The following is a 26,366-nucleotide window of genomic DNA, read 5'->3' on the forward strand; positions in this document are numbered from 1 at the left end:
TACCCCTTGTTGTATTTTAGTATTAGTTAAGAAGAATTAGGAGAGTAATGAAGTGAGGCGTCCCACGTTTCAGGACCTCAGATCTTCTAAAGGAGAATAAAAACAAGCGCCAACAGTATGTGCCATTCACCACGGGAGAAGCCCTCATGGCCATCTCTGCAAGGCAAGCAGTATCTTAGAAATAGTGCAGAGTGGCCCCTTGGTATTGCAAACTTTATATGCCCCAGTACAGGGGAATGCCAGGACCAAGAAGTGGGAGTGGGTGGGTAGGGGAGCAGGGCGGGGGGTGGGGGATATAGGGAACTTTCAGGATAGCATTTGAAATTTGAAATGTATATAAAGAAAATATCTAATAAAAAAATAGTGCAGAGCAATAAAGTATCATGATGTTAAGACATCATTTATCCCATTTTAATTGAGTGCCTACTGTGTGTCAAGTAAAAGTTCAGGGATGAATGAGACATAGCTTCTTTATCAGGGAACACCTGTTGGCATAGGAACAGCAGATATCTTCCCTATGAGCAGTGTTTGAGTACATGAAATATCAAGTATATTTCATGTTATCACACTGTTGCTCAAAGCCCAGTTGCACTTTTGAGTTTATGCTACATGCTCCTTTTCTTGGCAGTGTGTAAACTCTTAACACAAACTCTGTGGAGGACTAGAAAGGGCAAGGGCCACTGCCAGAAAACATTTTTCTTGTAATTTTAAGTAAAAGACTAGTCTAAAATTAAAAAGATAAAGTTTTAAAGGATTCTGTAGCAACATGAAAGTAGCTCTACCGTTACACTTGAAATTGCTCCTGAGAGACACATGGAAAGAGTGGCTAACTTCTGGCTTTACTGATACTCGGTTTAATGTGCTAGTAAGACCTGGAAGAGCCTTTCTGTTGTGTTATATTGTGTTGTGTTTTTTGAAAGAGTCTCACTATAAAGCCTTGGCTGCCCAGGAACTTACTCAATAGACCAGGCTGGCCTAGACTTACAGAGCTGCCAGCCTCTGTCTCCTGACCTAAAAGTTACTTTGTACCTATAATGTTTCCTTTTTTTTTTTTAAGATTTATTATTATAAATTATTACACTGTTGCTGTTTTCAGACACACCAGAAAAGGGCATCAGATCTCATTACAGATGGTTGTGAGCCACCATGTGGATGCTGGGATTTGAACTCAGGACCTTCAGAAGAGCAGTCAGTGCTCTTAACCGCTGAGCCATCTCGCCAGCCCCACCTGTAATGTTTCTAACTGCATTTGAGGGCCATGGAGATTAAGGAAATTTAGGAATCATTCTGAGTTTCAGAGTATTGACCCCTCTTTTTCTCAGAAAAAAAAAATGTCCATTTCCAAATAGCATTTCCAATACTCTCTCTCTCTCTCTCTCTCTCTCTCTCTCTCACACACACACACACACACACACACACACACACACACACTTTCTTAACTATTCTTTTCTCTCAACTAACTGTCTTTTTAAGTTTTCTTTTAGGACACTCAGATAACAAACACATCCAAGCAATTTGCTTTAAACTATTCAGAGTCACATTTGCTTCCCCTGCAGTGTGAGAGATGAGTTAATAACTGATCTAGAAACCAATCCAGATGCAGCACTTTGGTGCCTATTGTACAACATGTTCTAATGTCTTAGTGACCAATGACCTCGGGCCAGACCTCACCCATGCCTAATTGGAAAAGCCCCACAAACCTAGAAGGATTTTATATTTTCAAATGATTAAAAGAAAGGCAGAGGCAGGTGGATCTCTATGAGTTCAAGGCCAGCGTAGTCTATAGAGCAAGTTCCAGGACAGCCAGGACTACAAACTGAAGCCTGGTCTCAAACAAACAAAATCTTCATATGAAAATTACATAAAATTCATATTGCAGTATCTGAACATAAAGTTTTATTGGGACATAGCTGTGCTTCTTTCTGTGGTCATCTGTGGTGCCTTTGTGGGAAACTGGTACTTGCATTATGATACAGATTGGCATGGCCCACAAAGATAAAATTTTCCTAATTGCCCCTTTACAGAAATCCTCAGCTGATCCCTGGCCTAGTACTATGATGATCTCTCTGCCTCTCTTTCCTGGAGTTATGTTCTGCCTACCAATTCTTACCACCTACCAGTTGACTTTATGCATAGATAAAATCAGAACTATGTCCGAACTCTGAAATGAATCAAAAAGCGTATTTTATATTCATATCCCTGTAATGTAGAAGTACAGTGAATAATGTGAAGGATATTCTTTGTTTGTAAATTTTGGGGGGCAAGGTCTTATTATGTCATCCAAACTGTCTTAGGTCTCACTGTGTAGTCTAAACTGGACCCTAACTTAGGGCAGTCTTGGCCTCTCAAATACTGGAGTTATAGAGATGAACTACTACCACCCATGAAATGTAAAGCTAACAGAGTATAGCACATATATGTTTTATGGGGATATAGGTCAGCCCACAACATACAGTAGAATATAGGATTAAGGGTCATTCCACTACACTACATTTTACACTTGATCTTAGCCAAAAGGCCGAGAAGCGATACACTACATTTTAAAAAAAGAATTATCTTATGAATATGAATACACTGTAGTTGTCTTCAGACACACCAGAAGAGGGCATTGGCTCCCTTTACAGATGATTGTGAGCCACCATGTTGTTGCTGGGAATTGAACTTAGGACCTCTGGAAGAGCAGTCAGTGCTCTTAACCGCTGAGCCTTCTCTCCAGCCCTACACGTGCGTGCATGTGTGTGTGTGTGTGTGTGTGTGTGTGTGTGTGTATAAAGTCATTATATTGAGGAAGTAAGTAAAGTACGTAAGTTTCTGGTCCAGTTTGATATGTATAAGTACAGTGCATATCAGTTACAGTCCACATAGTGTATTCATCATCCCCACCTCTCTTCACAGTTCTTCCCATTGTCTTCTCCTTTCCTGTGTTCCTAGACAACCTTAATCCAATGTGTAGCTACATTAGTTTGCAGTCTTTAGAATTTTTTAGTCTTATTTTTTTGAAAATTTGTTTGTGTATATGAGTGTTTTGCCTACATGTATATCCGTGTATTACATTTATGTCTGGTGCCCTGGGAGGCCATAAACAGATATTGGCTCTCATGCACTGGAGTGTTACAGACAGTTGTTGTTGGCATGTGGGCATGCAATCCAGGTCTTCTGCAAGAGCAGCAAGTGTTCTCTCTTTTTTTTTTTTTTTTAAGATTTATTATGTAAGTAAACTGTAGCTGTCTTCAGACACACCAGAAGAGGGAGTCAGATCCCATTACAGATGGTTGTGAGCCACCATGTGGTTGCTGGGATTTGAACTCAGGACCTTCAGAAGAGCAGTCAGTGCTCTTAACCGCTGAGCCATCTCTCCAGCGCGCAGCAAGTGTTCTTAACCATCCAACCATCTCACCCCATATTTTTGTTTTGTTTTGTTCTGATTTGATTTCGTAATTAAACTCAGTATAATTATTTATCTTTGTGCATTTAATTATTGTAGTTTATACTGTGAACAGGCTTACTTGTTGAGTTTGACATAGTATTTATTTCCAGTCTTTGTCTATTTGAAAAAAAGCTGCTAATGAAACTTATGTCCACACTGCTGTGTGGATATGTGCTTGTTTCACTTTGGATAGATATCTAAATTGTTTGGCTACCTGTCTATTTTTTTTTTTCAGAATTTGCTCATTTTCCAAACAGATTCACATTAGTGGTGTATACAGTTTCTGATGTTACCAAATCTCCACCAATGTTTGTAATGATCATAAAATTATTTTGCCAGCTTTTCCATTTTGTTGTTAACCCCACCAAGATTTTAAATGCTTTTTTTTTTCCTTTTTTCCTTTTTTTTTTTTTTTGACATCTAGTGAAGTTGGGTGAAGTAGAAACTTAAGGGTTCTTTGGAAATTCTGTTGTGTTGGATGGTCTTTTGTTAGGGCACACACATGAAAGGAGTGTTTTCCTGAAGTGGACACAGGGGAACAACTCAGGCAGACTCGTGAAGGAACATTTTACTAAAGCAGACACAAGACAGAGGATGTTTTTGTAAAGTAAACAGGTGAGAAAGAACATGTGATACGGGATTTTTTGTTAACAAGATTGGTTACCTAGAAATTCTGAGTATACTTGATTGTATCTTAAAAGTTAAAACCTCTAACTCTTTCTTTGAGAAGCTGGAGAGATGCCTCTGGATAAAAGCACTGGCTGCTCTTCCAGAGGTCCCGAGTTCAAGTCCCAGCACCCACACGGTGCCTCACAACCATCTGTAATGGGTCTGATGCCCTCTTCTGGCCTGCAGGTGTACTTGCAGATAGAGCACTCATGCATAAAATAAGTAAATCTTTAAGAAAAAAGAAACAAAAATTACCATTGAACAAAAAGTAAAAGCTGAAGTCTTTTATTTTTCCTGTGGGTGATTAATAGTAAACAAAATATTTTCTACTTGTTCTTCATAGACATTTGCCAGAAAAAAAAAGATCTAGGTTTTAAAAAAAAACTACTATAGGTTTCAAGTGTTGTAATTTACTCTGTAAAATACAATTGTCTAGGCACCTTTGGTTCAGTCTGCATTTACTAAAGCGTCTACCTTCATGGAATTGGGGGATATGCTCTTAACACATTATAACAAAAAAAAGACACAGATAAATAATTAAAAATTATTGTGCCTCTGTAGACATGAATAGTAAGGGTATAAACAGAGTTATTAGTTGCTGATTAGCAGATACCTGGTAGTTCCAAAGTGAGGAGATTATTTTTTTGGTTCAGATAATCATATTTTAGGCCTTGTAGGCCATTTCATCTGTCCTAACTCCTCAGCTCTACAAGTGGGGAAATGCACCTGGGCAGCACTGTTGGAGGATGGGTGTCGCCCTGTGTGTTCTAGCAAACCTTTCTTCAGCCAGTGAGAAATGGGGATGAGCTGGAGGAAAGCCTCCTGGTTTTTCCCTCCTCCTTGCTTAGAAAGTATAAAGTAAATGTAGTTACAACTCTAAAACCAAATATAAGGCCGGGCGTGGTGGTGCACGCCTTTAATCCCAGCACTCGGGAGGCAGAGGCAGGTGGATTTCTGAGTTCGAGGCCAGCCTGGTCTACAGAGTGAGTTCCAGGACAGCCAAGGCTACACAGAGAAACCCTGCCTCGAAAAAACCAAAAAAAAAAAAAAAACAAAACCAAATATAACTAATGACTAATGGTTCATGCTGCCTATCTGTTTATATGAGCAAGTGTATAAGTCTGTGCTTCTGTATGTCGTGCCTGGAGATGATCTGTGCCTACAGAGCTGGTGGCGTTTCTGTTTCTGAATGAGAGAGCAGGGGCATTGCAACAGGAGCAGTAACAAAACTTTTTCTGAATATATTCGTGCTCAGAGTAATCGAGTATGCCAGGAGACCCCCCCCCCATTCCAGGAAGCAGCTTTGCCTGTCACATGGGAGTAAATATGCAATCACCACAGCAGTGTACAGTCGGAGTCTTACCCTTTTGAATTACTTTTTAAATTTCTTTCTTCCCCCTTTTTTCCCAATATCTTATCTCTAAGTCTACCTTTTAAGAAATTTTAAATTTAGAGTTTAAAGGGTTTTTTTAGGTTTAAATTAAAATATGAGGAAATGGTTTCATTGTGGCATTTGTGTGTGTGTCCATTGTACTGTATTCTAATGTCTTCTCCCTCTCTGCTCCTCCACTTATTACATTGGTTGGTTCCTTCCTTTCCACAGATAGTCCCCACTTCTGAATCTGTTACTCTAACCTAAGATCTCTTCTTTCCCTCTTGTGAACCTCTTAGTAGTTTGATGACACATGCATGAGTGATGTGTGTGTGTGTGTGTGTGTGTGTGTGTGTGTGTGTGTGTGTGTGTGTGTAAATCTGGGCTGTCCCACATGTGAGAGAAAAACATAGGGTACATATCTGGATTGCTTTATTTTAACAGAATGATTTCCTTATTTCAGAGGACATTTATAGATAGGTTATCTCTGAAAAAATCTTGTGGTCATTTGCTCTAATATATATATATATATACATATATATATATATATATATATATATATATATATATACTAGATTAGTATTGGCCATCCTTTTTTAAAAATATTTTTAATTAGGTATTTTCCTCATTTACAGTATTGGCCATCCTTAAAAGGGGTAAAAAGTTGTGCACTTCTTGGTTTTGGTTTTTTGCTGTTTGTTTGTATGGTTTTATTTCTTAATTTTTGGGGATGTGTTTGTTTGTTTGTTTGTTTGTTTGTTTGTTTCTGGAGACATGATCTTACTATGTAGCCCTGACTGGTCTTGAACTTATTCTTTAGGTTTGCCTCAGATTCCTCTTCTTGTCTCAGCTGCCTGCCTTAGTACTAGGATTACAGTTATAGACCACCACACCCAGCTTATCTACTTGCTTTGTAGTGCTGGGGACCAAGTCCAGAGCCTCCTTTGCTACTGAGTTGCAGCTGCAACCATAAATCACTGACATGTGGTACAGCCAGCATAGATAGCTGTTATTATTGATGGGACAGCTTTTCACTCCCATGTCATTTTACTAGTTTATTTGAACCATTCTCAGAGAGCGGTTCATCTTTTGGTTTGTTGCAAGATCCTCACCTCTTTGAAAATGTGTCTTCTGTCCTGTCACCCTGATACAAGCTAAACTATTCTAGGGAATCTCAGTTGAGAAAATTCTCCATCAGGTTGTCGATAGGCAGGTGTGTGTGGGGGGGAGCATTTTCTTGATTTGTGATTGATAATGGGAGGTCCCAGCTCATGGTGGATAGCACTACCCAGGGCAGGCAGTCCTGAGTGTATAAGAAAGCAAATTGAGCAAGTCCTGAGGAATAAGCCAGTAAGCAGCATACCTCCATGGCCTCTGCCTCAGCTCCTGCTTCCCTGTTCCTGCTTTTAGATTCCTGCCCAAGTTTCCCTCAGTGGTAGAGTATGACCTGAGAGGTATGAGCAGGAATAAAGCCCCTCCTCCCCAAGTTGCTTTTGGTCTTGGTATTTTATCATAGCAATAGAACTCCTAATTAGTACATCTGTGTCTGTTTTCCTATAGGAGTCATTGGACTTTGTGCCAAGTTAGTTTTTATTAAATCTTGATTTCTTATATTTGAATTGTAAAAGAGATTATTTTTACTAATGCTTGATTCAAAGTTCAAGTAAAAGGTCCTGGTAGGCAACAGACTATCTAAGTGCATTTGCTGTTTTGAACTAAAATCGCTGATAGCAGTTCTGTATAAAGGCTTGAGTTTAATTTCAAGGTTTGTTTGGGGTTTTGTTTGTTTTTTGTTTTGTTTTTGAGACATTCTTTTTTTTTTTTTTTTTTTGGTTTTTGGTTTTTCGAGACAGGGTTTCTCTGTATAGCTCTGACTGTCCTGGAGCTCACTTTGTAGACCAGGCTGGCCTCGAACTCAGAAATCTGCCTGCTTCTGCCTCCCAAGTGCTGGGATTAAAGGCATGCGCCACCACCGCCCAGCTTGAGACGAATTCTTGCGCTGTTTCACCATATCTTACCTAGAACTATGTAGATGAAGTTGGCCTTGGACCTACCATGATCCTCTGGCTCTTTCTGCCTCCTGAGTAGTGGAATTACAGATGTGAGCTTCCATGCTCAGCTTCTTTTTGCAGTCTTTAAGTGATTAAATGTTAAGTGTGCACACAAATATAACCCACATGGTACCTGTCTATGTTCTAGCTCAGTTACAAAATAACTGAAACAATTATAATCCGCCTGAGCTCCATAGTATTCTTTCCCCAGCCATTTGCTAGATTCTCTCTTGCACACCATTCTAATAGGTTTATGGTTGAGATGGGAACTGGGGGAACTGGATGCGAGCTGTCACCACTGCTATGGCAGCAGAGGACCAGGTGCTGTGAATAGAAGGAAGAAGCAATGTCCTCAAGGGCTTAACCAGAATAGGCAGGAGGAAGCATGCTAAACAGAGTTCTTAGGACACTTGAGTCACTCTCCTGTCTCCTGCTAAATTATATATAAGAGCAAAAAGAAGGTCTGGTGACAAGGCTTGATTCTGCTGTTACACTCAGGTTAATTCGTCTACCTATTGTCGGATTTAATTTTTTATGACTGGGAGAGGATAGTGGGGAAGGGGAAAAGAGAATGAGGTGTGGGACTGGTGAGATGGCTCAGCGGGTAAGAGCACTGACTGCTCTTCCGAAGCTCCTGAGTTCCCAGCAACCACATGGTGGCTCACAGCCACCCGTAATGGGATCTGACGCCCTCTTCTGGTGTGTCTGAAGTCAGCTACAGTGTACTTATGTATAATAATAAAGAGTGAGCAGGGCCGACCAGAGCGAGCATAGGTCCTAAAATTCAATTCCCAACAACCACATGAAGGCTCACAACCATCTGTACAGCTACAGTGTGCTCACATACATTAAATAAATAAATAAATCTTTTTTAAAAAGCAAGAATGAGGTGTGATGTGTCATTTCATAAAAGCTTATTTCATAGCAGAAATATCTATAGACCGTTGCATTGCCTTTTGCATAGTGTGCTTGGGGCGGATTTTCCCATGCACGGTGTCCTGATTACATCCTGGCAGTGGTGCTTCCTCATCTGCTGAAGCAAAGAGAACTCAGCGAAGACAGACCTCAAGTTCCTCAGCTGTCCTCCTCTTCTGTGTCCTTCTGAGAACTCTCTTTGACTGTTTCACTGAACTGTACTTTACTGAGCTACCCACTCCTCCCACCTCTTCCTAGTTTTCAGCAGCAAATATGGCTGTTTTAAGTTTCTAAGTGAGACAAGTTCCTCATGTTGGGTAAGGATTCTAAAAGTCTGAGAACTCTTCAACTATAGGATCCTGACCACAGGCTTCCTCTGTTGGTCTTAGTTCAACAGAGAAAAGAAAGTACCTGCTTTTTAAAGTGTGGTATCTAAAAAGAATAACTTCTTTAGTTCTATTTTTATGTATGTGTATGTCCCTGTGTGAATATCTAGCCTGTGGGGGCAATGCAAGAAGAGAGGATTGGATGCCCTGGATCTGGAGCTTGGTGTGGGTGCTGGAGACTGAACTCTGGTCCTCTACTCATCTAGAAGGGAGGACTCTTGTCAGGTTAGCTATCTTTATAGAAAACTGTCTCTCCAGGCCAGATCTTAGTAGATGCAACAATAGAATAGGATGAGTTGCCATGAGATAGCAAGTGTTCCAAGGGCTTAGGTAAGAGTTTCCTAGGGAAGCTGACAACACATAACCATCTCCTACTTGTATCTTGCAGAATTCTCCAAAGGTCTGGGTATCTGTGACTGCTCTCTGCAGGCCCAGAGAACCAAAGCCTGGGGCTTCTTTCCAGTGCCCTCTACTGACAACCTGAGTGCTGCTTTTCACAGCTAAGATGTAGGAGCCAGGGTTCAGCAATATTTCATTTCCCAACAGGATGTGAGTTGCCAGGATTATAGAACACCTCTGGGAAAGAGAAAGAATTGAACAAAGACCCTCATAACCACGTGACCTGCTTTCAGGGACAGAACAAAGGGTATTTGAATCTTAACAAGACTGCAGCCCAGGGTGTGAACTGGCTGCCAGTGTAGTTGCACCATCTGGTCACCATCAGACTCCTAGGGTCTTGTTATGTCTTTTCCATGCCATCTTTTATCACATTTATGGTAAACAGTCTGAGTTGTGGCAGCTAAAATACTTATTGCCTTTTTCTGTGCATCACAAAATGTAAAGCTCATGAAGGGAAGGCACCATGTGACTTTAGCAGAAAGGTTTTCATTTTCTCTGATTCTGGTATATATATACTCTGTATCAAGAAAGTTGCTGAAAGTGAGAGCTGCAGGGATGTGAACAGGAAAGACCTTTGATTTGAATGAAGTGTTTTACTTCTGTCCTCTATACTAAAATTTTCATGGTTCTCTTTTTTTCTTATCAGTGAAGTGGGGCTCAAATTAAGTTTAGTCAAGAATAAAAACTCCCACTAACTTCCTGTCACAGTGTAGCTGGCAGTTGTGTTCAGTGAAAAATCTCTGCTGAGTCAGAACTAAAATAAGAATGTACCTTAGAGCCTGACAGGCTGCTGCTGCTGCTGCTGCTGCTTGGCACCATAGCCATATAAAGAGCTCCTGCCTGTGCCAAATGGTTACCCTGGTAACATGGGCATCTCTTAGGTCAACACAGCTAAAAATACCGTTCTTCTATATTTGGAGCTTTCTCAAATGTGGCTTTGTATCTTTCTAAAAAGATGTTTGGAGGTAGGTGATAATATGTTAATTCATCATGATAGGAATAAAAGATATTATAAGCAGTAAAGGAATCACTAGAGGACTAGTTTCTAGGGAAAATATTTCTAAAATCACAGCAAAGCCTCCTAACCTCTGAGGGAAATATAAAGAATTGTTGAAGTTGATCCAACACTCCAAATTTGTGTGGGGCTTCGGGAGTTCACTGCAGTGATCAGTTACGGGAGCTGTCTCTAAAGCACGACCATGCTAAAGACCTCTTGAGCTGTATGGGTGTCAGCGGGGGTGGTACCTGTCAACCTGTCAGTGTTGGCCCTCTGCCTCTTAGCAGAATGCTTGATGGAGTATGGAGAGGGTGCTCAGTCATCCACCTTTAGACAGAGACAAGAGATCCAGCTTTGAGGCACTTGCACACAGAACACAGTGTTCGGTTTCTCTAAAGTCAGGCTAATTGAATGGGATGTGGAGGTTCTAGCTGAGGAGATTAATAGTGATTTTTTGACAGTTATACATTTCCTCTAGAGTATATAAGGCATGGCTGGGTGGCAGGGAAGTGCAAATCCAACTTACAAAATGAAATGTGCAGGCTACTCATCCTGCCCAGCCTACCAGGTATTCACGACATTTCTCAGTGCTCTGCCATTACTGGTTATGATTTTCTCTACACTTGGCAGCCCATCTCTCTTTCACAGTAGGTTACCAGTATGGTAAGGATGTGTCATCATAGAGAAAAGGCAGCTGTTTGGCATGGTTGTTTTTGTGGAAAGGTGGGTGCTGTTACTTTCTCTGTACACAGTTTTCAGAATGTTAATGTCAGAGAGGGACATAAAGAAAGAGCATGAGCTTGATTCGTTTCTGTCTCTCTTCCACTCTCCCTACCTAGGGCATCTTTTACACAGTCACATTTTTGCAGATAGGATTTTGTTATGTGAATCACTTAGAAGTGCTTCATGAGAAATAGACCCCAAAGTAAGCTACTGTTACTTGTTAAACTGGAGAGAGTTGGGTAGCTGCAGTATTGCTGTGCATTATTTAGGCCAGTTTGGGGCAGAGTATTTCTAATTTTGTGGAGCTGGCACACATGGTTCTGTCACAGGTCCTTGGCAACCCCTTGCTGCATCTTGCCTGGTTCCTGAGTGGCCTCTCTATTCTGCAGACACCAGAGAGGAGTTCTTGCCTCACCTGATAGTAGCAGATTTGAATTATTGATTATGGGACAAAGTGTGCATCTACTAGTGTACTTCCTGACAAGTTTCCAGCCTATGGTTGGATAGCATCACACTCACTTCCTTTATGAATATCTCCTCAAATATCATAAGGTCAGCTATGTGCTACTATATAACTACGACATCAAAGCTACCTCCTTTATTTTATGTTTTATTTCAGTGGTCAATTCTTAGGAACAATTATATGTAAATAGCCTTATACCAGGCATCCTGGCATGGGGCATTGGTGGTGCAGGGTTGAAAACTGGTACTTTAATCCAGACATTTCATATTTTCATGTTTTTAAATTATTTTTTAAACTTTATCTCTGGGTTATAGTTAATTACAATAACGTTGTGGGCAGCGTTAGCACACAACTTTAGTCCTAATACCCAGGCAGATGCAGTCGAGTCTGAGCCTGGTCTGCAGAGTCCATTCCAACAGAGAGCAACTCGGTCCTAGCAAAACAAGCAAACAAAATGATACGGTAAAGTCAGAGTGCTCGTATTTCCTTTTAATAACCGTAGTAAACATCGTGGTAATACTAATACAGACATAAGTGTATGCATTGCTATTCAGCTTCAGCTCAGTTAAGAAAGCACGTGTTAACCACTTTGTCACTCTTCTCCATGTGATGAATTTGTTTGCTTTACACAATTAAGAAGCAATTTTAAAAATAAGGCAAAAGGCATATTATCTGAAAATTCATCCATTTCTGCTTGAGCTTTGCCTACTTCCTTATTGTCTTGAAAGAAAACATGTTACATTGTCCTACAAACTGGAAACGGGGAAGAGCTTTCCGTCTCCATTCTCTCACTTGCGTTGTTTTCAGTAGTCCCGGGAAAATCAGATGAAATTTTCCACTTAAGCCAAGTAGAGAATTACAGGGAAATAGTTCGTTCTGCCAAGTAGTAATGTAACTAAGCCACGGTATTGATTTGAATACCCCCATATGGCACCCAGATTTTTTGTAGCAATTGAAGAGGCTTCATCCTAGTGGTAGTTGCTGCTAAGTTCTTAGTTTAGTGATGGATTTAGAATAAATAAGCAGTTTCTAGATCTCCCATTCCACAGTTATCACTCACTGCGGGGTGGGGATGTTTCCAGAGCACTTCTCTACACCTGCACCTCTGCTGTACCATCATGCCCATGGGATAGCAAAGCCTGTGGTTGCTTGGGCCCCTTAGAAAATGACCTGGTTCTTGCATAACATTTACCAAACTTTCATTTTAAATCATCTCTATACTATGCTACCTAATACAATGCAGAAGAATGAATGGATAGGTGGATGGATAATGACATGTTAAAGCTAAACTTTTACTATAAATTTGATTTCTTTTGCATTTGTGCTGATGTGTTTGCATGTTCATGGTGGGATGGTAGACATGTGTGCACAGGTATGTGGAAGCCAATGGCCAACCTCAGAAGTTGTCATCCTTGGTTTTGTTTTCTTTCATGTGTGTTTACATGTATGTATGCACATGGGTATAGAAGTGTTCATGTCTGAACATGCATGTGGAAGCACAGGTTAATACTCAGGTCAGCATCATCCTCGATTATTCTTTGAGATAGGGTCTCTCATTTAAGCCAGAGCTTGTTGATCTCCTGGACTCGATGGCCAGCTTGCCACGCACCCCTCCCTCTCTCCCTCCCCATCCCTCCCCGACCCGTGTGTGTGTGTGTGTGTGTGTGTGTGTGTGTGTGTGAGTGTGTGTGTGTGTGTGTTGAGACAGTGTCTCATAGCCCTGGCTGTCCTGGAATTTGCTACATGTACACCAAGATGGCTTTGAACTTGCAGAGATCCGCCTGCCTGTGTGCTAAGATTAAAGGTATACACCACCATGCCTGACGTGCTTATAAATCTTGTAGGAGAGGGGCAAGGCCTCATGAGCCTCTTTCACTTCCATGGCAGAAAGTTAATGGGCTGATTCTTTTTCGGATCTTTTTGAAATAATCCTGGTGCTGACAGTGCAAGAGAGCACTAGTCAGGTCATGCTCAGAGAACAGTATTCCATACACAGACTTTCACTGCAGTGCAGAGCTCACCAATTAGACCACCTCTGGTTGGTGACCAGAGGCATAACATGAGGTTGAGTCCAGCCTAGGTTTTGTATCGAGATCCTGTCTTAATTACCCAGATTCAATCCCAGCCCGGCCTCCACTCCCAAAGCTGCTTTTGGTACCTCTGCTTATGAATATGTTCACATTTTAAGTATCTAACTCCTAGGAACAGCTGTGATGCTTTGTATGACATGTCTAAATAGGCTATTTGGATTTTTGATCTTTGGCCATTTGGGGTACAGTCATGAAGTTAGCAGACTGGTGAAATCAGAAGCTCTGCAGCTGTCTTCACATTGTACTGGAGTGCACTAGTGTGTAGTTTGTTCTCAACAAAATATTAAACATACCCACTGTCTTAGCTAGGTTTGTATTTATTGTTGAAATTAAGTACTATGACCAAAAGCAATTTGGGGAGGAAAGAGTTTATTAGAGCTTGAATGCTAGGGCAGGAAGTTAAGGCAGGAACCTTGGGGCAGGAAACGAAGCAGAAGCCATGTACACATGGAACATCAGAAGATAGCTTTTCTCTTTCCACTGTCTAGGGTCTGGAAAGAAAATTCAGGTTATCAGGCTTGGATCAAGCTCCCAATAAGCCATCTCACCATCCCATCAATAGCTTTTATATATATCAATAACAAAACTTCTGGGAAAAGGAATCAAGAAAGCAATCTGATTTACAGTAGAGGAAATAAAATAGGAAAGGATTGAGAGAGAAAGAACTAGGAAAAAAAATTAGCCACCACTTAACCCATGGAAAAAAATAATCTCTTTGATGAAAATCATCAAACACAAGGGGGCTGGAGAGATGGCTCAGTGGTTGAGAGTACTGGCGCCTTTTCCAAAGGTCCTGAGTTCAATTCCCAGCAACCACATGGTGCCTCACAACCATCTGTAATGGGATCCGACTCCCTCTTCTGGTGTGTCCAAAACAGTGACAGTGTACTCACATACATAAAATAAATAAGTACTTAAAAATTAAAGAAAGAAAATCACCAAACATCGATGAAAGAAACTAAGAGGTCCTCAAATTAGAAAGATATGTATATGATCATGAATTGTTAAAATATCTGTAGAACCCCTTATGACCAACAAGTTCAGCTCCTGTCAGGATACCATTGGGGCTTAGAGACAGGACTCAGGGAGCCCTGGCTGCTCTTCCAGACAACCCAGGCTCAGTCTAGTGCTCACATGGTGACTCACAACTGTAACTTCATCCCAGAGGATCTGACACCTTCTTCTATCCTTCAATGGTACATAGACATATATGCATAGAAAACACTCATACACATATTATAAATAAAAACTTTTAAAAATACCAGCTGGGCAGTGGTGAGGATGCCTTTAATCCCTGAACTTGGAAGACAGAGGCAGATGGATCTCGGAGTTCAAGGCCAGTCTGGTCTACAAAGTGAGTTCTAGGACATCCAGGCCTGTTACACAGAAAAAAACTTGTCTCGAAAAAAATATATATATACCAGCAATATTATCTGCAGATGTAGAAAAAGTACTCCACAAAGATTTGAATTGATCCACATAGACTGTCAAATAGCTAAAGCAGTCCTGAGCAGAGAGAAAGAAGTTTGGAAGCATTAGCAGCCTAAATAATTTGGTACTGGCATAAAAACAGACTAATAGAGCAGACTGGAGAACACAGATAAATCATCAACATTCGCTGATTTTCAGCGAAGATAGTGAGAATATACTATGTATATATACATACAATGCATACAAATTTATCAGAAAAATTACTGCTCAAATGATATAAGATTGAAGCTCAAGAAATGGCTCAGCATAATCCCAGCACTCAGGAGGCAGAGGCAGGCGGATTTCTGAGTTCGAGGCCAGCCTGGTCTACAAAGTGAGTTCCAGGACAGCCACAGCTATACAGAGAAACCCTGTCTCGAAAAACTAAACAAGAAAGAAAGAGAGAGAGAGAGGGAGGGAGGGAGGGAGGGAGGGAGGGAGGGAGGGAGGGAGAGAGAGAGAAAGAAAGAAAGAAAGAAAGAAAGAAAGAAAGAAAGAAAGAAAGAAAGAAAGAAAGAAAGAAATGGCTCAGCAATTAAGAGCTTTTTCTGTCCTTCCAGAGGCCCGAAGTTCTGTTCTCAGAACATCCATGTCCAACAGCTCCAGGGGGTCTGACGCCCTCTCCTGGCATCTGTTGGTACTGTGTTCACATGCACAAAGCTCACATGTATAGACTCTTTAAAAAATATTAAATGCATTAATAGGCTGTTTAAAAAAAGATGAAAAGTTACCAAGTAGTCATTAAAATACTGAACCATCTTTATTATCTTTATTTGTTTGAATTTTAAAAACTTCTATCTTGCCATATTCTTTAATCTCCTGCATTTTTATTTCTACCTACTTTTTGATGGATTGATAGATAGATACAACAAACTTTTATTTCCAAGCCTAAAAGTTACTATAGTATTGAGGTCAGAACATGATTCTCTGTACGGTCAAATTTAATTACTAAAAATACTATGAGGAACTGACTGGACGCCTAGTGAGAGTCCTTCCAAAGCTGCAGATTCCCCCGAGAGGTTTTCTCTACCTGCAATTTGTCCTTCTTTAGTGATTTCACTTTTGTGATGTTTTCTTGCCGGTTTTGTTTCCTCTTTTGCTTCTCTCTGGCGTCCATCATCTTGGCCAATTTCCAGGACAGTACAGCACTGGCTAGGAACAGTTCTGCCCACTTTTATTAGGGAGCATCTGCAAGTGCCAAAATTGTTCCTTATGAATTAGGTCTCTCTCTGGCTACCATTTGCTTTCCCCACTGAGATGTAAGAAATGTCGTCCTCCCTCCTCCTTCCCTAGGAAAAGGTCCTGATTGATATATGCTGCAAATATCAGTTCCACCCTCCACAGATAACACCACACATTCTTTTCACTTCATTTTGATACTTTGGTGCCTGTCTTCAGCTGCATGGAGCCTGAGGTTTAAAATTGTGGGTAAAAAATTGTACTTAGCTAACCTCTATTATCCAAATGTTATCGTTTTTTTGTTTTTGTCTTTTTGCAGTCTAAAGAAATGTAGTTTCTCTCTCTCTCTCTCTCTCTCTCTCTCTCTCTCTCTCTCTCTCTCTCATTTTTCTTAAGTAGTCAGGTACAAATTACAAAGATATCAGACAAATCGATTACATAGAGAATTGTAGAGGATTTTGTGGTATTATGTCCATGTATCAGTAACCTTTGTTGAACTCCATGATTCTGTTATTCTTCCAGCATGTAAACTTAAAGGGGCTGGTTATGTCAGTTATTGTCAGGCATTTGTGGAATTAAAGACTACTTTTGCTGCATTTATTATAAGAACAGAAGAGCTTTTACCAAAAATAAACTGGACTTGTAAGTTACATAAGCATTTAAGCCAGGTAGCATACACTTTAGTATAGCAGAATGGATCTTATTTTGTAGATTCCAGTATCAAGGGATATTATATTGTACACACAAGGAGAAAGAGAGTAAAATATTGTGTAGCCATCAAAACAGAAAGAATTTGTGCCATTTCAGTACTAGAAATCATTGATTAAATAAAATAAACTAAGTTTAGAAAGTCTTGCATGCTTTCACTTACATTTGTAAGCTAACAGTTTATCTCAAAGTGGTTACCAGTGGCTAAGCAAGGAGAAGGCTTGGGTAATGAAAAGAGGTGGTCATTGGAAACTGAGATACAGAGGAACCAGAGGAACAACTTGTTATGTTACATATGCTATACTTCAGTTGGATAACTTTGGTTAGCAACAATTAATTGACTCGTTCTAAATAGCTAGTAGGGAAATTTTTGAATTTTCTACACTTTCCCCAAAGAAATGATGTATGATTAAGATGATTAAGGTGTTAAGCTATTTACCCTGGTCTGATCTTTCCAAAGTGAGTGTGTGTGTGTGTGTGTTTGTGTGTGTGTAAATGTCACACTGTACCACATTGATGTGAACAGTTACTGGGTCAATAAAACTACATGTTTTAGCACATGCCTATAATCCCAGCATTTCTGGGCTGAGGCAGAAGAAACACCAGTGTAAGGCAAGCCTGGGTTACAATATGAGACCTTGTCTCCCCCAACCCCGCCCCCCAAAAATCTAACAATGCTCTGTTTAAATGTGGCATAGCTGTGCATGCCTTTAATTGCAGCTTTTAGGATATAAAACAGTAAGATTGGGAGCCAAGGCCGGCCTCCACTTCGTAGTGGATTTGAGATGGCTATGAAACACTGTCACCAAAAACAAAATGAAATAGACCTTAAGGATACAGGTCTTAGTACTTAGTATCAGGCATCACCCTTAGCCAATAGAGAAAACAGAATAAAAGATCTTCTCACCACTTTCTGTAAATATGACGGGTGATCCAGAGCAATCACTATCTGGCCTGCCTAGAGCCAGTTCTCTCACATCAACTTTTTGCAAAGACATGTTTTGTTACATGGGCTAGTAATTTGGAGACCCAGAGCCATGTGTTAGCTCTACCTCTCTGCAGGCTGGTAGAAGAATTTACAGGAGAGGAATGAGAGGTTGTTTATTGGCTGGACTGTTAGAAGGGGACCTTTTAGGTTCTTGGTGCAGCCATTTGTGGCCATCATATTTCTTTATAGGTCACAAGTTTACACAAGAGATACATTCTGAGGGAGGTTTTGAACTTGTGATATCTGATATAAGGTCACTGAGTGGAGGATCTTTGTTGTTTGTTTTTCAGTGGAAGACACCCTTACTGGTGGTAGGCAAGTGATCTACCACTGAGCTACACCCGAAGACCTTTCAAATAAAAGTTGGTCTTTGTTTTTTTGTTTGTTTGTTTTTTTGCGTTTTTTTAGATAGAATTTTTTTTATTAATCATTTTATTAGTTTACATTCAACCCCCCCTATTCCATCCCCTTCTCCCCACTCCACTTTGCCTCTAAGAGGGTGCTCCTCCACCCACTCACCCACTTCTGCCTCACTGCTCTAGCATCCCCTATGCTGAGGCATCAAGCCTCCAGGACCAAGGGCCTCCCCTCCCACTGATGTCACATAAGGCCATCCTCTGCTACATATGTATCTGGAGCCATGGGTCCCTCCATGTACACTCTTTGGTTGGTGGTTTAGTCTCTGGGAGCTCTGGATGGTCCAGATAGTTGATATTGTTCTTCCTATGGGGTTGCAATCCCCTTCAGCTCCTTCATTCCTTCCCCTAGCTCTTCCATTGGTGTCCCCGGGCTCAGTCACATGGTTAGCTGTGAGTATCTATATCTGTATTGGTCAGGTGCTGGTAGAAACTCTCAGGTAATAGCCATACCAGGCTCCTCTCAGCAAGCATTCTTGGTATCAGTAGTAGTGTTGGGTTTGGTGTCTGCAGATGGGATGGATCCCTAGGTGGGGCAGTCTCTGGATGGCCTTTCCTTCAACCTCTGTTCCATTTTTTGTCCCTGTCTTTCCTTTGGAAAGAAATATTTCTGGGTTAACAATTTTGAGATGGGTGGGTGGCCCCATCCCTCAACTGGGGGCCGTGCCTATCTACTGGAGGTGGTCTCTACAGGTTCTATCTTCCCTTTGTTTCTTATTTTGGCTAAAGTCATCCCTCTAGGGTCCTGGGAGTCTCTCATTTCCCTGGCAGCTGGGACTTTCTAGTGGCTACCCACAGTTCCCCACCCCCCACTGCTACATATTTCTATTTGATTTCCTGACCCTCTGTACTTCTCCCCTGCCCCTTCAAATACCTGGCCCTGCCCCACTTTTCCTCTCCCCTCCCAAGTCCCTCTCTCTACCTTCTGTGATTATTTTGTTCCCCCTTCTATGTAGGATTGAAGTAACCACACTTTGGTCTTCCTTCTTCTTAAGCTCCATATGGTTTGTGGGTTGTATCGTGGGTATTCTGAGCTTTTGAGCTAACATGGTATGTACTCACTGATAAGTGGATATTAGACAGAATCTTACTGTATAATTCAGGCTGGTCTTTATCGTTGTGGAGCCCGTGGTGGCTTTAAATTCTAAATTCGTCTGCCTCAGCCTCTCAAGTGCTGGTATTACTGGCATGCACCACCACTCCTAGCAGTTCTTTCAAAGTTAAAGTGTGATTGGAATACAGCTCAGCAGATTCACTCTGCAGCATCTCGTAAGTGAAGGATAAATCTACATTTACACAGAAGCCTCTAAACAACTCTCATTTGTCATTGCCTAAAACTATGAAGTACTTAAATCTTCAGTGAGTGAATGCTTTAACTACATATATATCAATACTGCTGAATATTACGCAGCAACACAAGATCAAACTACGTATGTGGATCTAGCAACCTGGACAGATCTCGGCGGCATGATGCTGACTGAACAAAGCTAACCTCCGGCCAGCACAGACAATAAGGTGCCACAAATGACACGCTATACAGGTGAAAAACACATTAGTTAAGGAGTGCAGTAAGAAGATTTCTATGGGCAGAGATCATGTCCTGCTTGATTGGTAGCCACAGTAGCTACACACTCAATGGCAGTAGAACAGCTATGCCACTGCCAGGCTCCCAACTTGGCTGCTCTATTTCCCCTTCTTCAGAGAGGAAGCTGAAGGAGTGGCTTGTGTTCCGCCAGCATGAGGCTGAGGAACTGTCTGATTCTGTCCTTCCTGTTTTACTTTGTCCTAATGAAAAGAAACCAAAAACGAGAGAGTATAGATGAATGGAAAGGGTGACATTTGCACAGGGAAGCTGTCTCTAGGGCTTTCCCTCTTCTGGCATCCATCAGTCTGTGGTCCAAGCAGGTCCAGGGCTGCAGTCTTGGAATTCCTCATCATTTTGATATCTCTGGATTCAAAGTAGGGAGGTGTGATCTCAGTTCCTGCCTCGGGTCCCATTTTGAACCTGCCATATACTGATTTTGAGTTCCTGCTTTATTTCCCAGTGATTCTGTTCAGCCATTTTCTCTCATAGAAGTTACAGCATAGCCCTGTCACTTATTATTCAGTCTCTTTGTGGCCTTGGTTTTCTTACTTGTGAATAGCACCTGTTTCATAGAGGATATGGTGATATGATAGAAGACACCATTCACGGTTACTTAGGTCTCAACTGTATGTTGCTTGTCTCTCAAGGGCATATGGCTCTCCTGTTATCACTATGACCTGCAGTGCTTAGCGCTGTGCCTGCTCACAGTTCCTTGAGGTGCTTGCTTTGGGTAGGATGGCTTGTTGGACTAGAGAATGGAACCACAGAAGAACCCTGTACCCTGTGTTGCCTCATGCTTCTCTGTTGCTATTATCATCATGACAAACACAATTACAAGACAGTAGTAGTTTAAGCTAAATATAGCAGGAATACCATGAAGAATCTGTGATTCTCCTGTTACAGGATTAGCTGGGATTAAATTGAAGAGTTACAGTTAAACTCTAGTCTGGTTTACACTGCTCCATTCATTGAAGCCTTTACTATGTTGTTACTTGTATCAAGAACAAAGATAATAAATGGCTACATAGAGCTTCACTTCAGGGGCTCACGGGTCCTTTCTGAAGCTTGTCAAGCTTTTCAAAAGTTTCTGTGTACACCCAAATGGAGACTCACTCAGACACAAATTGTCACTGACGCGTGAAATGAATTTGGGAGCTTCTAGAAGTCATAATAGATCCAGATTGCTGTGCTGCAGAGCTCTTAACATGAAAAGTCAGGAGTGACCCTGGCAGCTGGGTGACGCATGTGGGAACAGTGGGAGTGACCCTGGCTGGGAAACAGGAGGCCTGGATATTGTTTCTCTTCTCTATATCCTGCTCGGCATCACAGGACTCTGAGCTCTCAAGCTTGTACAATGGCCTTCCCAGGACGGGCACGCCCGTGCACTATCCCAGAGAATGAAGAAATCCCCCAGACAGCCCTTAACAGTGTCCTCGAAGCTAATGGGAATGAAGACGAGAGGGCTGTGTCAAACCTGCAGCGCAGGCACAGTGACGTAAAGGTCTACAAGGAATTCTGTGATTTTTATGCGAAATTGTGAGTCTCTCCCCTCCTAAAATACAGGCTTTCAAGTCTCCAGATCTTCAGTTCTGCATTACCTAGCCATTTAAACCAGCTAGTGTGTTTTAATTTAGCAGGGCTTTTCCAGGGTGTTCGGAGAGCTGGGGGTGGTTCTCAGATTGCCTTGTCTTATAAACTTCCACCAGAGGACATAATAGATGTCAAGGAAAATGCCACCTTCCTGGGAAGAATAGACAGCACTCATCTTTCTAATAATGGTACATTTTCACTGTGTTATCCATAAGAGAAGTTGGCACTTGTGTTGTCAGGATCTATAGCAGGAAAAATATACTCTGAAAGTTCCCAAATATGAAACTAAAAATTTAATTGATAAACACTTTTTTGGGGATTTATCCCATAATCAATATTTGAGGTGGTTAATAAACTCTCAAGATATTTGATAACAGAATTTTATATATTGTATTTTAAGAGTAAGAGTAGGAAATTTGTTTCATGTGTGGAGATAAATGAGATGTAAAAATTGGAAGGCTTGATTGTGGTTTCCTATGTGGCCAATTTACGGAGGTAGGTGTGTAACATCAGTCCCGGTTGGCTTTTGTAGACATGTATTCTCTCCGCTCCCATGTTTTCTTTGTCATGAACACTTTTTAGTGAAAAAACATTTTCTGGAAAATTAAGCAATTAGGTATAACCAATCTAATAATTTATCTCTTAAAAAATAGCTTCTACATACATTGTTAAATATTGTCAAGTATAAAAAATGTGAACAATACAGGAGAGTCAGGCAAGAGAGAAGCTGAGTATGTAATCTCAACACTTGGGAGATGTGGAGGGTCAGGAATTTGAGATCAGCCTTGGCTACATGAGACCCAGTCTCAAAGAAAGAAAAAACAGCACCAACTGCCAGGCAACAAGGTGAGAGGGAGGGGAAGCCTGAGCTCAGTTGGGAGGCACATGGTCGCTGTTTTCTGTCCCTGCTTTGTTACTAAGAGGAGTTCATATATATGAATATGTGTGTAAAACATTCATCTGCCTACGCACTTGGCCAAGTCTACTTGAGCATTCAAACATAATTAAGTCTGGAATGTAGTTGTAGTGACTATAAACAGGTCAGTGCTAATAGCATTTTTATCAGCACCATTAAAAAAAAGGTTGAAATCAATACTTCTTGTATGAGAAATTTTATGTATTTATTCGATTAAAAGTGACATATTACATGCTAGTAATACAGAGGAAAAAGTAAATTTTTGCACATTTTTCTTGATGCAACTCCCTCCTTCCAATCTGCACTTGGCACAGAGATATGGCTGAGAGGTACTTCAGAGCTTCCAGAGATTCAGTCACCCCAGACCTTGAGAATCATTGAGTTAAGTGGTAGTAAAGCAAGACATTCCAGAATGTTCTTCAGCTTTTTGGGGCGGTCCATTAAGTTTACTGAGGAGTGATGTCATGGGAGAGAATTTAGAATTATAATGGTGCTATGTCTTTTAGTAGCACCTTCTGCTTTCCAGAGGGTTTATACTTTTTTATTATTTCATCCTCAAAACAGCTTCTGAGAATTCCTGAGCGGATGTGGGCTAGCGTCTTTCTCCACTCAGCCACTCTTTCTGTAAGAAAAGAGGGTGCACAGATCCCTCCAGAGTTTTATTAAAGACGTTGCTGTTCATCTGGATCCTCTCTCCTCACAATAATTCTGAAAAGATAAAGTGGAAGTCTCTATACACAGTGCTAGGCCAGGTTCACCCAGAAGTAAGGCTGCCTCTTTTCACGTTTTAAAAGTGTTATTTTTTTGGGGGGGGGGGAGGGTCATACACTGAAGGTCAAAGATAACTTGCTGGAGTCAGTTGTTCTGCTATGTGAATTCCAGGGAGCAAACCCACATCTTCAGACTGGGCAGCAAGCACTGTTACCAGCTTTGCATTCTCTCGGGCCCAATCTTTTCCCTTCTCTTCAGTGACACTCCTTTCTTAATTGAGCTTATGAATTAAAACAGACTTTTGATTGATCTGGAATGGTGAATGTGGGGATTCATCATAGCGTTACTGTGGCAAGGTTACAACACAGAATTGTCTTGAAACACTTGAGGAAGAAGACAAATGTAAAGCTGTCCTCCATTGGGGTGGACAAAGAATAAGTCTTGCTATGGAAATGCTAACCTTGGAAAGAGCTAGGAGCAAGGCAGCTGGTTAAAGTGTTTGTGAAGTGAGAGGCTCTCCACACCATCTGTCCCTTGGCAGTGGTGCTGGCAGACTGATGAGATATTTGAAAGGTCAGAAGCTATGCCAGGAGCAGACTTGCTTTTGTAGAGGTAGAACTCCACCATAGAATCAGCCTCTGGAAACAATAAACAAGCCAAAACAAACAAACAAAAAAAGGCTTGGTCAGTGACTGTTCAGCATATGGAACCTTCTCCATTTCTAGAGCTTTCAGAAACAAAAGAGCTATTCATGTGAAATCCTCCCCTAAGTCTGCTTCAACCCGGCTGCCAGACTTCTGAAGCACCAGTGGCTAGAGAAAACAGATTATTCGTTGATCACATCCTGTGTTTTGAGGTAGAGTGGGATTGCTTGTGAGGGAACTGTCAGAGTCACTCAATGCTAGTTAATGCCTGGTTTTATTTCCCTGACCTGTAAAACATGATTGTGTCCCTACCATGAATTGCCAAGAGTTTGCCGAAAGGCTGTGATCTGTGATGGAGATGATTCCTTGTAAGCAGAGAGCCTGGATTCTACCCCTGTGTCATTCATTCATGAGTAGCTAGTGCCATAATGTTGAGTTAACTGTCCACCTCTGAACCTGTTTCTCTATCTACAAAGTGATTTTTATTACATAAAATTCTGTGATTTAGTAATATATTTTATACTGTAGTACTAAATGTTTGCTTTATAAACTGTCTAATAGAATTGAGGCATCTTGTGTAATTTTTAGTGGTTTTAAGCAGTTGTTTTGAACAATATCTAATCAAAGGTATAATCTAACTCTAGGTTATGATATGATGTTTAGTTACGTGAAGTTTAGATTCTGTTCTTTAAAGAAATTGACTTTAAGCCAGGCGTGGTGGCACATGCCTTAATCCCAGCACTGGGGAGGCAGAGGCAGGCAGATTTCAGAGTTCGAGGTCAGCCTGGTCTACAGAGTGAGTTCCAGGACAGCCAAGGCTACACAGAGAAACCCTGTCTCAAAAAACAAACAAACAAATAAACGAACAACAAAAAAGAAAGAAAACGAAATTGACTTTAAATTGTTATCTCATGGAGGGTAGAGGCTCATGAGGCCCCGCCTATAGCAGAGTAACTAGCTATTAGCAGTTGGCAGTGCCTACGGGAAGGAGGCAGTTTACTTTTGCAGTGTAGCCCATTGTTGGTGACCCATGCTCCAATGATTGATGCCACACATTCCTGCACATATGGGCAGCACTAATTAGACTCAGTGTGTCATCAAGAGGAGGGAAGGAGGAATGGACGTGAAGTTATAGGGCGACATGGAATGGAGAGTCTTGGAAGTGGGGAGCAGGACTACCTGTGATCTAAATATATTGTATTCATACCAGAAAACAATTTTAAAAACGTTATCTCATGGATATCTTGTGTGTGTTTTTTGAGACAAGGTTTCTCTGTGTTCCCTGGCTGTCCTGAAACTCACTCTGTAGACCAGGCTGGCCTTGAACTCAGAAATCCACTTGCCTCTACCTCCCAAGTGCTGGGATTAAAGGCATGTGCCACCACTGCTGGCCTCATTAATATTTTAATTAAAGTTACTTATCCAGCTGTAATTCTGAGTTCTTTAAGGGAAACATTTATCCATTGATTTATTTATTTGAGACAGTCTCGCTATGGCTATTTGGTCCAGGCTGTTCTTGAACTTCTGGGTTCAAGCAACCTTCCTTGCCTCTATCTCCTAAAAGGCTGGAACTAGAGGTGTACACCACTGCACCAGCGAAGAGAACTTTTGGCTTTGATCTGTGTTCTTTGTATCCAACACTGCTTACAAGAATGCTGAAAATGTTAAAATCAAACAGAAACAAAGCAAGAGGTCCTTATAGAAATTAAAGTGCCAAGGTTAGTGAGACAGGATCATTTTCAATTAGAGAACTTGGGAAATCTGGTTTTATGGATAAAATAGGAGTTTTTGTGTCCAGATAGAGTTTGCTCCTCGTTCTTGATGCTGTCTGCTCTTTCAGTTAACAGGTTAACAATCTCTGTCTTGCCCTTTGTGTGTTTTAGCAACATGGCCAATGCCTTGGCCAGTGCCACGTGTGAGCGCTGCAAGGGAGGCTTTGCACCTGCTGAAAAGATCGTGAACAGTAATGGTGAGCTGTACCATGAACAGTGCTTCGTATGTGCTCAGTGCTTCCAGCAGTTCCCAGAAGGACTCTTTTATGAGGTGGGTCAACTCAGCTGTCCTTCACTTGCAGATTCCTTACCAGAGATTGAGCTAAGTGCCAGGTATTTAGTACCTGGGAGGTCAGTGGTGGAATGCATGTGGAACCTGTGGGTCCCAACCTAAATAGGATGCCCATGCATAACTACCTACATTCATGCCCATCAGTACATCTCAGTTCAGAATCTACAGTGTCTTGTAACTGCCGATCAGACCTGAGTACTTCTGCTCCAAGTACAGAATCCTTTCACCAGGCCTGCAGCAGAAGCATCTCTGGCCTCCCCCAATGCTTGCTCCTACATGGAATCTGCCCAACCTCATCCCTAGGTCTTACTATCAGGATATCATTGCACATCTTCCTAAAGGGGAACCCGTGTCACCAACTCCCTGATTTCCAAGCCACATTCTGCAGATTTCCATGCATGTATTTCCTAAGGAGGATCTTGTTAGGACTTGAGCACTGCAGGAACCACTCTGTTTAGCCCTTCTATGTGTCTTAAGTTATTTTCTGAACACTTGTTTTTCTTGATGTCATTGTGTGATCTGTACTTCAATCATATTGAAACTTTCTTATCACGGGAAGCGTATTATGGAGATGGCCTAGGAAAGCTCATTCCCCACATCATG

The 26,366-nt window shown here is 41.3% G+C and overlaps 1 protein-coding gene across 7 annotated transcripts in view; it reads left to right on the forward strand.

The window, feature by feature from the left end:
• Lims1 (LIM zinc finger domain containing 1) overlaps nt 1-26,366 on the forward strand; it is a 103,640-nt gene that overhangs the window by 50,548 nt on the left and 26,726 nt on the right. For 4 of the 7 annotated variants that reach the window (XM_021173968.3, XM_085842817.1, XM_021173966.3 and 1 more), the window contains exon 2: nt 25,583-25,742. In XM_021173968.3, coding sequence (XP_021029627.1) covers nt 25,583-25,742 — 160 coding nt within the window. Of the gene's footprint in view, nt 1-21,139; nt 21,375-25,582; nt 25,743-26,366 lie in introns of those variants that run through there. The other 3 variants (XM_029482450.2, XM_029482451.2, XM_021173965.3) reach the window with 2 other exon arrangements.

The sequence above is a fragment of the Mus caroli genome, unplaced genomic scaffold, assembly GCF_978045245.1.
Source record: "Mus caroli unplaced genomic scaffold, Mus_caroli_1 scaffold_9, whole genome shotgun sequence".
In the NCBI taxonomy this organism is placed as follows: domain Eukaryota; kingdom Metazoa; phylum Chordata; class Mammalia; order Rodentia; family Muridae; genus Mus; species Mus caroli.